The 15272-nt window shown below is 33.1% G+C and overlaps 1 protein-coding gene and 1 pseudogene across 1 annotated transcript; both read left to right on the plus strand.

The window, feature by feature from the left end:
• The first annotated feature begins 2166 nt into the window (after positions 1–2166).
• On the plus strand, positions 2167–3567 carry LOC100267548 (UDP-glycosyltransferase 79B9). Its single transcript, XM_003634592.4, has one exon. The coding sequence runs from the start codon at positions 2236–2238 to the stop codon at positions 3565–3567; it is 1332 nt and encodes a 443-aa protein (XP_003634640.3). The 5' UTR covers positions 2167–2235.
• Positions 3568–12517: 8950 nt separating this feature from the next.
• Positions 12518–13279, plus strand: LOC109121759 (UDP-glycosyltransferase 79B6-like; annotated as a pseudogene).
• Positions 13280–15272: the final 1993 nt, after the last annotated feature.

Here is a 15272-nt window from a genome sequence, read left to right on the forward strand (position 1 = left end):
ATTATCAAATTTATTAGTTTAAAAAGGTGTGAATCAATTAATTTTTTGAATTCAATCAATTGATATTTATATTAAATAAAATAAAACTACATATTATCAAATTTATTAGTTTAAAAAGGTGTGAATCAATTAATTTTTTGAAAAAAAATTGATCGAATTGACATATTTAATTCATACTTAAACAAAAACCCAAATCGATCTTCTAATGACGAAGAAAAATCAAATCAAACCAAATTTATTTAAGATTGATTTAATTTAATTTAAATAATCATAGTAAACGTTAAGTTTATTTTATTTTCAAAATTAATTAAAATTACATTTGTTTTAAAATATTGGTTTAATCTAACTTTTATTGATGAGAGAGATCAAAAAGCGAATCGATCTGCTCCAAGATTTTTGAAACCTAATCCACCTATCTTCGTTGAAAATCAAATCTATTTGATCGATTTGGAGGAATTAAATTAATTTGATTGATTATTTTATTTTTTAAAATTTTTTATTGCACCTTTTTCAAATCTTTGAGCTTGGTTACTTTTGTTATATATATATTTATGTACCAAATATATGTCAAATAGATGGTCATGAGAGAAGTGATTAGATAGTTTATATTGTATTATATTACCTATATAGTGATCAATGAAAAGATTTGCAATAACTATAGGTCTTGAGAAAAATCTTTTCCTCGCCGACTCATTTTCCACATCTTTAAATCACTTTCATCAACTTGCACAAATCATTTATTTATACAATGAAAAATAATTTATTAAAAATTCATCACCAATCTTACAATATATCCTTTCTAATTGGGGAGTAGAGTTCTTTCAAACTTTAAAACGCATATAAATGGTTATATATATTATTATGAAATAACAAAAATAAATAATAAATAATAAATAATAAATAATTAAATATGATAAGAAGATATTGATTTACATGGAAAACGTTAAAAGGGAAAAACTAGGTGTAAAGGATATAGAAATCCACTATGTTAAAAATTAATATAAGAGAAGAGAGATGCAAATAGTTACTGCATAGTTATAATCATCAAGACATTTTTAATATAAATTTAATTTTTTCGATAAGTGACTAATATAAAAATTATAAAAAATGTATCTTCAAAAGACATATTTAGTATAAATTCGATTTTGTGGAATTGTAGAGATGCATTCAATGTAAATTTAATTTTATTTATTTTTTATTGTGTGACTGATATGAAAATATGGAAGATGTCTTTTTAAAAGACATCTTTAGTATAAATATGATTTTATGGTATTATAGAAAAAAATATTTCTTTAGTATAAATTCAATTTTTTTTAACGTATATGATTAATAAAAAAATTATAAAAAAGTATCTTTTGAAAAGACATTTTTATTATAAATTCAATTTTATAAAATTATGGAATATATCTCTTGAAAAAACAACTTTAGTGTAAATTCAAAATTTTTTTTTAAACATATATCATTGATATGAAAAATATGAAAGATGTCTCTTTAACAAATACTTTTCAAAGTGATCAAAATTACAAAGATTTATCAATAATTTTTTAATTACAATATTTATAAATAAAAAAAATTAAAGTGCCAATTTTTAAGAATCATTTTTTAAAATAGCTGTACAAGTTAAAAAAAAAAAAAAAAAAGAAGCCGATAGAGATAAGTGGATAAGGCCTATGGTACCACAAAAATAGAAGAACGGTAGTTGACATTTGTGTGTTCAAAAAATTGTGGCTCACAAGACAATCATCATCACGAGCTAGTGGCAGTGGCAGTGGCCCTTCCATTATTGGGAATATCTAATAATTTGTCATCTCATGTCATGTCATGTGATGTGACAGAAAGGAACCATGGAATGAATAAATAATGCATCTAAATATTTGCATGAACACGGCTAAAAGTTCATTATTTAGGTGGGTCGTGTGTTTTTTGGTGCGTATCGAGAAGACACTATTTAATTAAGCGGTGCCAATTATACATTTTGAAGTATCATTTCTTTACTCTAATCCAATATGTTTTCTTTTAGATATCAAAATGTGATGTAAGAATATAAACAAACACATAATAAGTTTTTATGACATCAAATTACAAATAAATGAATTATCAATTATTACTAAAAAGTACTCTCTTCAACTCTTCAACCCTTCCCCGGGGGATGTTTCTATAAATTGAAACCAAACTCCCAGTACACCTAAACCCATTCCTCCATCCAATTTCAGTTTGTATTAAAAAAAGGGGGTCATGGCCAAGAGCCCGAAATTGCATATAGCCATGTTCCCATGGTTTGCTTTCGGCCATATGATTCCTTACCTCAATCTCTCCAACGAGCTTGCTGGAAGAGGCCACAAGATCACCTTCATTTTGCCCAGAAAGGCTCAATCTAAGCTACAACACTTGAATTTTCATCCGGCTCTCATCACTTTCCATCCCCTCATCGTCCCTCATGTCGATGGCCTTCCTCCGGGGACTGAAACTGCCTCTGATATCCCCGTTTCCTTGACTTACCTTCTCGCCACTGCCCTGGACCGCACCAGGGACCAAGTTGAAGCAGCTCTACGTACTTTGAATCCTCATCTTTTGTTCTACGATTTTGCCTATTGGGCACCTGCTTTGGCATCCCAACTAGGGATTAAGTCCATATACTACAGTGCAGTTTGTGCAGCAGCCGTTGCCCACATACCTATCCCAGCTCAACAAGGTAGCAAAGACTGCAGGCAATTGACAGATGTGCCGCCCCCTGGTTACCCCTCCTCAACGGTTGTGCTCCGCCCACATGAGGCTCGGTTGATGGACTTCATGTTTGCACCATATGGAGAAGGCATCACCTTCCAGCAGCGCGTCACCACTGCCCGGGCACGCGGTGATGCAATCTCTATAAGAACATGTCAAGAAACCGATGGACCCATTTGTGACTACATTGGAAGCCAGTATGGAAAACCAGTGTTCCTAACTGGCCCAGTACTACCCAAACCTTCAGTGGAGCCATTGGAGGATCGGTGGGCGCAGTGGCTGGGTGGGTTCAAGCCTGGTTCAGTTATATTCTGTGCATTTGGAAGCCAAAATGTCCATGAAAAGGACCAGTTCCAAGAACTACTCCTGGGGTTAGAGCTAACAGGCCTGCCATTCTTCGCAGCTGTAAAACCACGGACAGGAGTTGCCACCATTGAAGAGGCCTTACCCGAGGGGTTCCAAGAGAGGGTTGGAGGGAGGGGATTGGTTCATGGAGGGTGGTGGGTGCAGCAGCCGTCAGTACTGAGCCACCCATCAGTGGGGTGTTTTGTGAGCCACTGTGGCTATGGATCAATGTGGGAGTCCTTGACCAGCGACCCTCAAATAGTGCTGGTACCGGAACTAGCTGATCAAATATTGAACAGCAGGCTATTGGCTGAAGAGCTTAAAGTTGCAGTGGAGGTTGAGAGGGAAGAAAATGGGTTGTTTTCAAAGGAAAGCTTGTGCGATGCCATTAAATCGGTGATGGATGAAAACAGTGAGGTGGGTGGTCTGGTGAAGAAGAACCATGCTAAGTGGAAGGTGATGAGAATTCAATTGCATAGAATACATGTTGACAATTAAGCATGCATTTAATAGCAAAATTCAGTCCGTTACCTTGGTTCATGCTTTGAGAAGTCATTTCTACTCCCTTTGATATCCAATAATCTGCTTTCCGGGTGCGTGATGGTCCGAGAATGAGCGATCAATGAACTCTTCCCTTGTCTCCCAAAATTCAGTCCAAAGTGGAGTGTGTGAGTGTGTTTGCCGGGAGAGCTCTCAAAGAAAAGAAAGGATGCTCAATCGAAAAATGCAAACACATCTCTATATATATATATATATATACAAATAAATAAATAAATAAATAAATATATATATATATATATATATATATATATATATATATATATATATATATTGCACATTACACACTTTAGTTGGATGACTTGACTTAATGGGCCAGTCAAGTGAATTAGGGTGAGCCCATAAAAAATCAAGCAACAATATGTATCCAGTCCCATTATGGACCACAATGCAAAAATAAATTAATACTGATTTATGATATTATCAAATTAATTATGTAAGTCCACACATAAAAATTCCAACAATTCTCCCACTTGGACTACATAATCAAACATCACAACATATACATAATCATAAATCAATGTCCCATAGAATCTCATCAGAAATAAATAATCAAAAGCAATCATATATGTTTCATTGCTTGATTCATAGGGAAATGTACAATAATAGCAATCCTTTCAACAATAACATAGTATTACAATACCAAAAAATGGCTCCCACTAACTTAATACAACCTAGGCTTCCAACAACCCCATTTGAGATACATGTTCCTGAAACGCAATTATGGGTAAGCCTTTTGTTAATGGATCCGCCAACATACTTTTTTTGGACATGTGTTCAATATCAATAAGAGACTCTGCCACTTTCTCCTTAACAAAATAGAACTTTACATCAATATGTTTGGAGCGAGAAATACTCCTAGTGTTCTTGGAGAAAGCAACAGCTGCGGAATTATCACAAAATAATTTCAGCGGTCTAGAAATGGAGTCAACAACTCCTAAAGCTGAAACAAAATTCCGCATCCACATAGCATGACAATAAGCCTCATAACATGCCACATACTCTGCCTCCATAGTTGAGGATGCTGTAAGTGTCTGCTTGACACTTTTCCAAGATACAGCTCCTCCTGCCATCATAAAAATATAGCCCGTAGTGGATTTCTTATCATCTATGCAGCCAGCAAAATCAGCATCACAAAACCCAACTACATCAAGTAAGCTGGTGCGCTGATATGTCAACATTAAGTCCTTAGTTCCTTGCAAATACCTAAGGACCTTCTTAGCTGCTTTCCAATGTTGACTCCCAGGATTGCTCAAGTACCTTCCCAACATGCCCACAACAAAAGCAATATCAGGGCGTGTACATACTTGAGCATACATAAGGCTGCCCACCACAGATGAATAAGGAATGGTCTTCATTTCCTCTCTCTCATCATCATTTTGAGGACACTGAGCCTTTGAAAATTTATCACCCTTCACAATTGGCGCTTTAGTAGATTTACAGTTGTGCATATTGAACCTCTTCAATATCCTTTCAATATATGCTCTTTGAGACAATTTAAGCACTCCATTAGCCCTATCACGAAGAATCTTTATGCCCAAGACATAAGAAGCCTCACCAAGATCCTTCATGTCAAAATGGGTTGACAACATGTGCTTTGTCTCAATCAACAAGTCAGGATCATTTGATGCGAGTAGTATATCATCAACATATAAAACAAGAAATATGTAACTACTCCCACTGACCCTCAAATATATGCATCTGTCAACTGTATTTTCTTTAAAGCCATTTTGGGTGATAATCTTATCAAACTTCAGATACCACTGCCTCGAAGCCTATTTAAGACCATAAATGGACTTATTGAGCTTGCAAACTAAATCTTCCTTTCCAACTTCTACAAAACCAATAGGTTGCTCCATATACACCTCCTCATCCAAATCACCATTCAAGAAAGCTGTCTTGACATCCATCTGATGTAGCTCCAAGTCAAAATGAGCTACTATGGCCATAATCATTCTAAAAGAGTCCTTGGTCGACACAGGTGAGAAGGTTTCTTTGAAATCAATTCCTTCTCTTTGACTATAACATTTAACCACAAGTCTAGCTTTATATCTCTCTATTTTCCCACTAGAATCACGTTTGGTCTTAAAGACCCACTTGCACCCAACTGGTTTACAACCATGAGGCAATTCAACCAAGTCCCAAACACCATTCATATACATAGAATTCATTTCATCATCCATGGCTTCTTTCCAAGATATGAATTGAGGACAATGAATTGCTTCTTGGTAAGTGACTGGATCAAAAGCATCATAACTATCATACTCATGCTCCTGCAAATAAACCATATAATCATCTGAAATAGCCGACCTACGAACCCTCTGTGATCTTCTCAAAGGAACCTCATTAACAACTGTATCATCTACAGGAAGGTCGGATTCCACTTGATCACCATGCTCTCCTTGATTAGTGGTTGGCTGTTGGACAATAGGAACATCCATATTTAGAACATGAGATGTAGGAAAATGAATCACAACATGCTCTTCTCCAAAAGGTATCTCACGAGGCATAAAATTTGGATCAACATTAACTTCATCCTCAAAATATACAGCCCTGTCTGATTCAATGATCCTGGTGGTATGAGATGGACAATAGAATCTGGAACCCCTTGATCCAATGCAATAGCCAACAAAGAAACCACTAATGGTTTTAGGATCAAGTTTCTTTGACTGTGGGTTATAGGCCCTAACCTCAGCCTTACATCCCCAAACATGGAAATGGTGAAGGCCGGGTTTCTTTCCTGACCATAGCTCATAAGGTGTCTTAGGCACAGACTTACTGGGCACTTGATTCAAAATATATGCCATAGTCCTTAAGGCTTCACCCCATAGAAATTCTGGTAAAGAGGAATTGGACAACATGCACCTCACCATATCTAACAATGTGCGATTCCTCCTTTCTGCAACCCCATTCTGTTGAGGAGTGCCTGGCAATGTATATTTCGCATCAATGCCACATTCCAACAGAAACTTAGCAAATGGTCCAGGATTCCGTCCAGTCTCATCATATCTCCCATAATACTCGCCACCTCTATCAGACTTCACAGCTTTAATGGGCTTTCCCAACTGCAACTCCACCTTAGCCTTAAAGGCTTTGAACACATTCAGTGAGTCAGATTTCTCATGGATTAGTTCAACATAACCAAATCTAGAGAAATCATCAATAAAAGTGATGAAATATTTATAACCCCCTAAAGCAGTTGGTGACAAAGGACCACATATATCTGTGTGGATCAAGTCTAAAGTACTTCCACACCTATCAATCTTCTCCTTTCTGGTCTTTGCTGTCATCTTCCCCTTTAGGCAAACAACACAAGTTTCGAAGTCTGAGAAATCAAGATTAGAAAGCACACCATCTTTCACCAATCTCTCTAATCTTTGCCTAGAAATATGACCTAGGCGTTTGTGCCACAACATGGAAGAACTCAAATTCATTCTAGCACGCTTGCAACCAACAACAGAATTAACAGAGGATGAATCACATAATAAACCATGATGCAAACTGAGACTATAAAGATTTCCAAACAAAACACCATTGCCAATTAAGACTGAGTTGCAAAAAATATCCACTTTTCCACCTCCAAAGTGAAAAGAATAACCATGTCTATCCAAAGAAGATACAGAAATCAGATTCCTCCTAAGTGAGGGTATAAAAGCCACAATGTGTAACAACAAAAAACTTTCTGTGATCAACTTCAGCTTTATCATGCCAAAAAAATCCACTTTCACTTTGCTTTCGTCACCCATATACACACATTCTTCATGCTTTGACAGCTTCCTTCTGTTTGTCATCTCCTACAAAGAATTAGTGACATGAATAGTGGCACCAGTATCTAACCACCAAGAATTGGCATGAACATCAACAATATTTGTCTCAATCATGTTTGCATTCAAATTAACCACAACCACAATTTCACCTTTCTTTTTCTTCTCTAGCCAATTTTTAAATTTGAAGCAATCAACTTGCTTGTGGCCAATCTTATGGCAAAAGTTGCACTTCCCCTTGAATTTCTCACTCTTTGCAGCATTAGAAGAAACAGATGTGTTGGAGGTTCCTTGATTTGAATTCCCTTTCCTCTTGAACTGCTTAGAGCCTCCAAAATTCTTGTGTGGAGGTTTTTTCATCACATTACTGGCTTGATTTGTTACAAGAGCAAGGGAGTGAGTCTCATTTTTCTTCAGTGAGACTTCATGTTGCACTACAATGGACATCAACTCCTCCAGAGTCCATTCTTCCTTCAAGGCATTGTAAGTCAACTTCACTGCATCAAAGGAAACAGGAAGAGACTCCAGTATCAACCATTTCAGAAATTTTTCACCCAACTCCACTTTCATCTCATTTGCCTTGTTGAAGTAGTGCCTTAGCTTGATGATATGATCCCTAACCCCACTAACTCCATCATATACAGTAGTTGTGAGAAGCTTCAAATGAGTTGCCATTTCAGCCTTATCAACTTTGGTATAATTGGCCTTCACATATTCCAAGAAGTCTTTGGCCCTTTCCGTCTTTGGCCCGCATTCTTTGATAGATTTATCCATAGTGTATTTCATCACCATCAAACAACTCCTGTTGGAGTGCTCCCATCTTTCATAAAATAATCTTTCATCTGCAGAGCTCACATTAGTGAGCTTACTTGGCTCATCAACCCTCAAAGCCAAGTCCAGATTTTGCAGAGTCATATGCACGTTAAAGGACTCAAACCATTCTTCAAAATTATTTCCAGTAAGAGGTTTGATGGCAGACAATTGAAGAGAAATACCAGGATTGCTGGTAGCTGGAAAATAGCAAAATTCAACAGTATGCATGTTATTACAATATCATGCATTTGCTAATTTCCATAATTTCTCAATTTAGCAATAGCTTGGAATTTTAAAAATTCCACAGCGGTAAGGACAACTAATTAAATATTACAACCAAGATGTACTAATTTTATTACCGAAAGGGCAAAAAAAATTAGTACGGTTGATAATATACAATTAATTTCCTTCACCAATCTAAGCATCCTACCAAGCATTGTTATCATCGATAGGACAATTACAATACACGTATGGATCTTAGTAATCACAATAATAAAACGATTAAATGTGGGAGTTAAATTATCTCAGCAAAGACAATTTGACACATATAGGGTCACGATAGGCAACCACATATATGTTCACAATTGTCATGAATAAAATTCAAAATGTCTTAATTTTCACAATTTGACACACTTGGAATTGCGATAGGCAATCACACAAGTGTGCTTCATTACCTCAATAAATTGAAATATTTAACAAAATTGACATAGGACAACATTATCGATATAAGGAAAAATTATACCATAAAGAACAATAATAATAATAATTGTCCCAATAAAGTCAAATTTAACAAATGCATAATAATTCTAGCATATGCACAATCAATCCAAGAATACCAAGGCAACAAACAAACAAACAAAAAAAAGTTTTTTTATGACGTCATGATGACGTCATCACATCACTATTCATCTTCTCCTCCAGCTGAGCACGGCCTGGTTCTGGAGAAGAAAAAATATATATTTCCGTCCAAAATTTCACGCATTTTTCGTCAAAAATACATAGATTTCCATCCTCAAACATCAATTTTTCAATCCAAACCCAAAAAATTGCACAAAAAACGGACAATAGCAAGAACCAAACAAGCCCTAATTTTCGAAATATCATCAAATGAGCTCCAAAAATCACAAAATTTGATGGGTTTTGCTCCAAACAATATTCTCTACAAGTTTACAACAACAATCGGGCTTGAAAACAGAGAATCAACATCAAACGAGAAATAAAATTCCAAAAAAATTGCTTCCACAACAGGAAACGGGAAACCAAAAAATTAACCGAAAATTGCAGCTCAAATGTCAATCATGCTTGCTCTGATACCAATTGATGAGAATTCAATTGCATAGAATCACATGTTGACAATTAAGCATGCATTTAATAGCAAAATTCAGTCCGTTACCTTGGTTCATGCTTTGAGAAGCCATTTCTACTCCCTTTGATATCCAATAATCTGCTTTTCGGGTGCGTGATGGTCCGAGAATGAGCGATCAATGAACTCTTCCCTTGTCTCCCAAAATTCAGTCCAAAGTGGAGTGTGTGAGTGTGTTTGCCGGGAGAGCTCTCAAAGAGAAGAAAGGATGTTCAACCGAAAAATCCAAACACATCTCTATATATATATATATACAAATAAATATATATATATATATATTGCACATTACACACTTTAGTTGGATGACTTGACTTAATGGGTCAGTCAAGTGAATTAGGGTGAGCCCATAAAAAATCAAGCAACAATATATGTCCAATCCCATTATGGACCACAATGCAAAAATAAATTAACACTGATTTATGATATTATCAAATTAATTATGTAAGTCCACACATAAAAATTCCAACAGAAGGAGGCCTTGACGAGCCAAAGCTTTTTGAGCAATTATGTTGACAATTTTGTTGGGCAATTGCAAGGACTTTTGGATCATAAATGATTTCCCCTGGAGATGGAAATGTTTTAGCATCTATCATTTTCTGTAATGTTGTTTATCTGGTCAATGAACGAAAGAGGAGAGAGATTTAAAAATGTACATCTCATACCACCTAATGAGTTTTGTGCTAAAATAACTCAATTCATGTCAAGAAATATAAGTTTTAACTCCATTTCAAAACTTATATTCAAATTAGTCTCTTTCTTCCACATAGGAATGGCATTATAATTTTTATTTTCTTTTCAAAATTTAAGTTGAAGTCTTTCGATTATTAATTGAGACTTCATTTTTTAACTAAACCCTTAATTAGCAATTGAGTCTTCAGTTTTTTTTTTTTAACTTTTAAATTTAATTAAAAATATTAAATTTCATATTATTATTGAAATAAATATATCCTTTAATAATAATAATTTATATATTTAAAATTAAAGATCTAATATTACTTCAATAAAGATAAATTGATAAATATAATAATAAATGAATATTTTATTTATCAATAAATTAATAATCTTAAAATAATAAGATATATGACATATAAATAAGATATAAAATTATATAATTTATTAATTTAAGATATTTAATTTGTTGTATTTTTAAGATATTAATTTATTTGTATTTTGACAAATTTATTTTTATTGAAATAATAGTATATTCTTAAGTTTCCGTATATAGATTTTTTATTATTTTAAAGCATATATTTATAATTTAACATAAAATAAAATAAAATAAAATAAAGGCTACTATTTTTACACAATATATATACCTTGAATATACATTTTGAAATTAGTTAATGAAATTAATTAGAAAAAATCTACTAAAAAATATAATTTTTAATAGTTTTATCAAAGTCACACAAAATTACCCATTAAACATTTATATAGTGAAAAAACAAAAATCTCTCCTCCGTAATTATAGCAAGTATTACATATGATATAACTTAAATTAATAAATTATATAATTTTATATTTTAAAAATACAATAAATTAAATATCTTAAATTAATAAATTATATAATTTCATATAACTTTATTATTTTAAGATTATTAATTTATTGATAAATAAAATATTTATTTATATTATATTTATTAATTTATCTTTATTGAAGTAATATGAGATTTTTATGCTTAAATATATTAATTTTTATTATTAAAGTATATATTTTTAATTTCCATAATAATTTGTAATTTAATATTTTAAATTAAATTTTGAAGTAAAACAAAAAAAATTAAAGACTCAATTCCTAATTGAGACTTTAGTTTAAAGTCATGAAGTGTGAAGAAAGTGTAGAGATGATTTTCCATTTTTTTTATAAAAAAAGGAAAAAAATGTTGTAGAAAAGCATATTTCTAAGTAATAAAGATAGTAGTTTTTCAAATAAGAGTGTGTTTGGAAATAATTTTAGAAAGTATTTTTAATATTTTTAACATTTGAATGATAAAAATTTTTAAGTATTAGAAATATTAAAAGTACTTTCTAGAATCACTACCAAACGGGCTCTTAAAGTAAGTTTGGTAATGATTTTAGGAAATGTTTTTAACTTTTTTAATACTTGAAAGATAAAAATTTTCAAGTATTACAAAGACTAGAAATACTTCTTAAAATCATTGTCAAATACACTCTAAAATACCTTCCCAATATCACCTACAAACTAAAGGTGAGGACTATAAAACTTCTTCTATATCGATATTTTTCCTTGAAATTCAATAAAATAAAATTACAGAAAAAATATTTATAAATATTTTATATTATAAAATGAAATTGCAATATACAATGATGAAAGAAGACCTACCACCCTCTTGTGGTAAGTGGCATGAGGTGAGGCTGTGGAATCGACTACCTTGTGATAATCATGTCACTAATAAAAAGGGAAAGAAAAAGGAAATCTAATAAAAATAATCTTAAATTTAATAAATATCTTTTAAAAGGAGAAGTTTGAAAACATGTGAAATAATTCAAAATAGAAAATTATTACTATTTTTGCTACTAAGGCCATGTTTGGTTTACAACTTTAGTTGGGAATTGGAGGGAAGTCTAATGGGTTCAAGGAAAAGGAAGAGAGTAATATATATATATATATATATATATATATATATATATATATTACAACTTTAGTTAAGAATTGGAGGGAAGTCTAATGGGTTCAAGGAAAAGGAAGAGAGTAATATATATATATATATATATATATATATATATATATATATATACCCAAAAAATGTGTGTTGAATTTGTTTGTATATTTTCAGTCAATGGTCAATAGACCTCAGAAGCAAAGAGTGAGACTTGGTGAGCAGGCCTATCCACACAAATTATTATACCGCATGAATGCCAAACCTCTAAATTGCACCGTCTTCATTCACCAGCCATAGCCCAAGCCAAGTTACAGTGAAAAGACAGGGCCATGGCCAAGACCCCAAAATTTCATGTAGTCATGTTCCCATGGTTTGCCTTTGCCATATGACTCCATTCCTCCATCTCTCCAACAAGCTTGTTGAGAGAAGCCACAAAATCACATTCATGCTGCCCAAAAAGGCTCAATCCCAACTACAAACCTTGAATTTTCATCCTACTCTCATCTCTTTCAATCCCCTAACCGTCCCCCAAGTTGAAGGACTTCCCCCAGGGGCCGAGACCACGGCCGTCATCCCCATTTTCTTGAACCACCTTCTCACCATCGCCATGGACCGCACTGCTGACCAAGTTGAAGCTGCCCTACGTGCCTTGAATCCTGATTTTTTTTTTTTCTTTATGATTTTGCATAATGGATTCCTGATTTGACATCCAAACTAGGCATTAAGTCCCTATGCTACAATACAGTTTGTGCACCAGCCATTGCCCTCAACCTTGGCCCAGCTTGCAGTTAGCAGAGACAGGCCAATCACAGCTGAGCCACCCCTGGTTACCCCCTCAAAAGGTGGTGTTCAGCCCCCATGAAGCTCGGTTATTGCACTTCATATCAGCATCATTTGGGAAACGTCTCACCTTCCACGAGTGCATTATCACTGCCATGAAACACTGCAATGCAATCTCTATAAGAATATGTCAAGAAATTGAAGGACCCTTTTGTGACTATGCTGCAAGTCAGTATGCAAAGCCAGTGTTCCTAACAGGTCCAGTCTTGCCTGAGCCTTCACTGACACCATTGGAAAGGTGGGCACATTGAGATATAGTATTATTCCTAGGGAGAACATAGATAGTATAGACTTGTTAACCTAAATGCGCTTTTACTTGTTGGATCAGGTTTTGACCATCTCATCTCAAAACCAATTGGAGTCTAGTAAAGGTAGGTCAAACCTTTTATAACATTCAACATCACCCCACGAGCCTATTATAAGAACCATTATTCAACATCATTTTAAGAGGGGCATTGTTGTACCCCAACATTAATGATAACAGAACTGCTGAATGAAGAGGCAGCAGGCCCATTTATTAGAAAAAGTGGAGGAAGACCAAAGTTTCTAAACTAAAATCAGGAGAACCAGAGAAAGACTTGAAGTCGGTCTTCTTTGGAGACAAGTATAGAAGTTATAAAAGCAAGTTGAAAGCTAAATACTATGAGTCATATGATACTACTAAGGAGAGACTCCAACATAAACCTCCAAAAAGTATCACGATGATTGGAGATAGTTTGTTCATTTTTGGAACTCTGAGGAAGCAATAGTAAGATAATTACAAAACTGTTATGTTTTAATATTTTATTTACTAGCATTTATTTAGCTAACTTGTTATTATTATTATTATTATTTCATATTGCAAGAGATGTTTAGGAAATTAAGATATAGAAAATAGGGCCAAAAAAGTGATTAGACGTACATTTGGTTCTAAAAGTTATGCTTTGATACGATGTGATCAGATTGAAAATTTAGAAACATCATATCGTTTCTTGATTCATTATTAATGTTTTTGAAGTAACAATTTTTATTTTTATTTTGGTTTTTCTTACAATGAAGGAAGATAAAAGGACGGGATGTTAACAACTTTTTTAAAAAATTATATATATATATATATATATATATATATATATATAGTTACAAGCTCAATTCAAGCGTCATCTCAATATGATAAGGAATCTTTGCTATCCACTAAAATAATTTTAGTTCATTAATTTGCACCAAAATCTTATTATTTTGTAATTTTGGCATGGTTTTATTGTTTTATACCTTATTCTTATTGTGACACACCTTCTTATTCTTATTGTTACACACTTAGGGCTTTTTTAACTTTTGTAGCAATTTAAAAAAATAATTATTAAAAAATGGTAGTTGGGAAAATATTGATAGATCTAAAACAGTTTTGGCCACATGAAAGGTATCTTTTGAAGAGACACCTGAACTAAACATATTTCTTGAAGAGACACCTTCTACAATTTTAGAAAATTAGATTTATATTAAAAGTGTCTCTTGAAAAGACAATTTCCACGTGGCAAAAAATTCAATATGCATTAAAGATGTCCTTCAAGAGACACCTTCCACAATTTGACAAATTTGAATGTCTCGTGATTTTAAAGTTAAAGATGTCTCTTGAAGAGACACTTTCTACAATTCTTAAAAATTTTAATTTATACAAAAGGTATCACTTAAAGAGACACTTTCCACAATTCAACAAATTCTGATATATACTAAAAGTGTCTCTTGAAAAGACACTTTCCACAATTCCATAAAATCCAATATGTATTAAAAATTGTGGAAATGATTTTAAAACTAAATATGTCTCTCTTCAACATAAATTCAAAATTTTTCACAACATCTCTTCAACATAAATTCGAAATTTTCTATTATGGAAAATTTTGAATTTATGTTGAAGAGAGACATCTTTAGCTTTAAAATCATTTCCACAATTTTTAATACATATTGGATTTTGTGGAATTGTAGAAAGTGTCTTTTCAAGAAAGACATCTTTAGTATAAATCCAATTTTCTGAGATTGTAGAAGGTGTCTCTTCAAGAGACACCTTTAGTATATATTAGAATTTTTGGAATTGTGGAAAATGTCTCTTCAAGTGACACATTTTGTATAAATTAAAATTTTTATGAATTGTAGAAGGTCATGTCTCTTCAAGAGATATCTTTAGCTTTAAAATCATAAGACATTCAAATTTGTCAAATTGTGGAAAGAGACACCTTTAATGCATATTGGATTTTTTGTCACGCGAAAAGT

Source organism: Vitis vinifera, chromosome 19, assembly GCF_030704535.1.
Source record: "Vitis vinifera cultivar Pinot Noir 40024 chromosome 19, ASM3070453v1".
Classification (NCBI taxonomy): domain Eukaryota; kingdom Viridiplantae; phylum Streptophyta; class Magnoliopsida; order Vitales; family Vitaceae; genus Vitis; species Vitis vinifera.

Coding starts and splice junctions, on each gene's coding strand:
- LOC100267548 (XM_003634592.4), top strand. CDS start 2,236: ATGGCCAAGAGCCCGAAATTGCATATAGCCATGTTCCCATGGTTTGCT.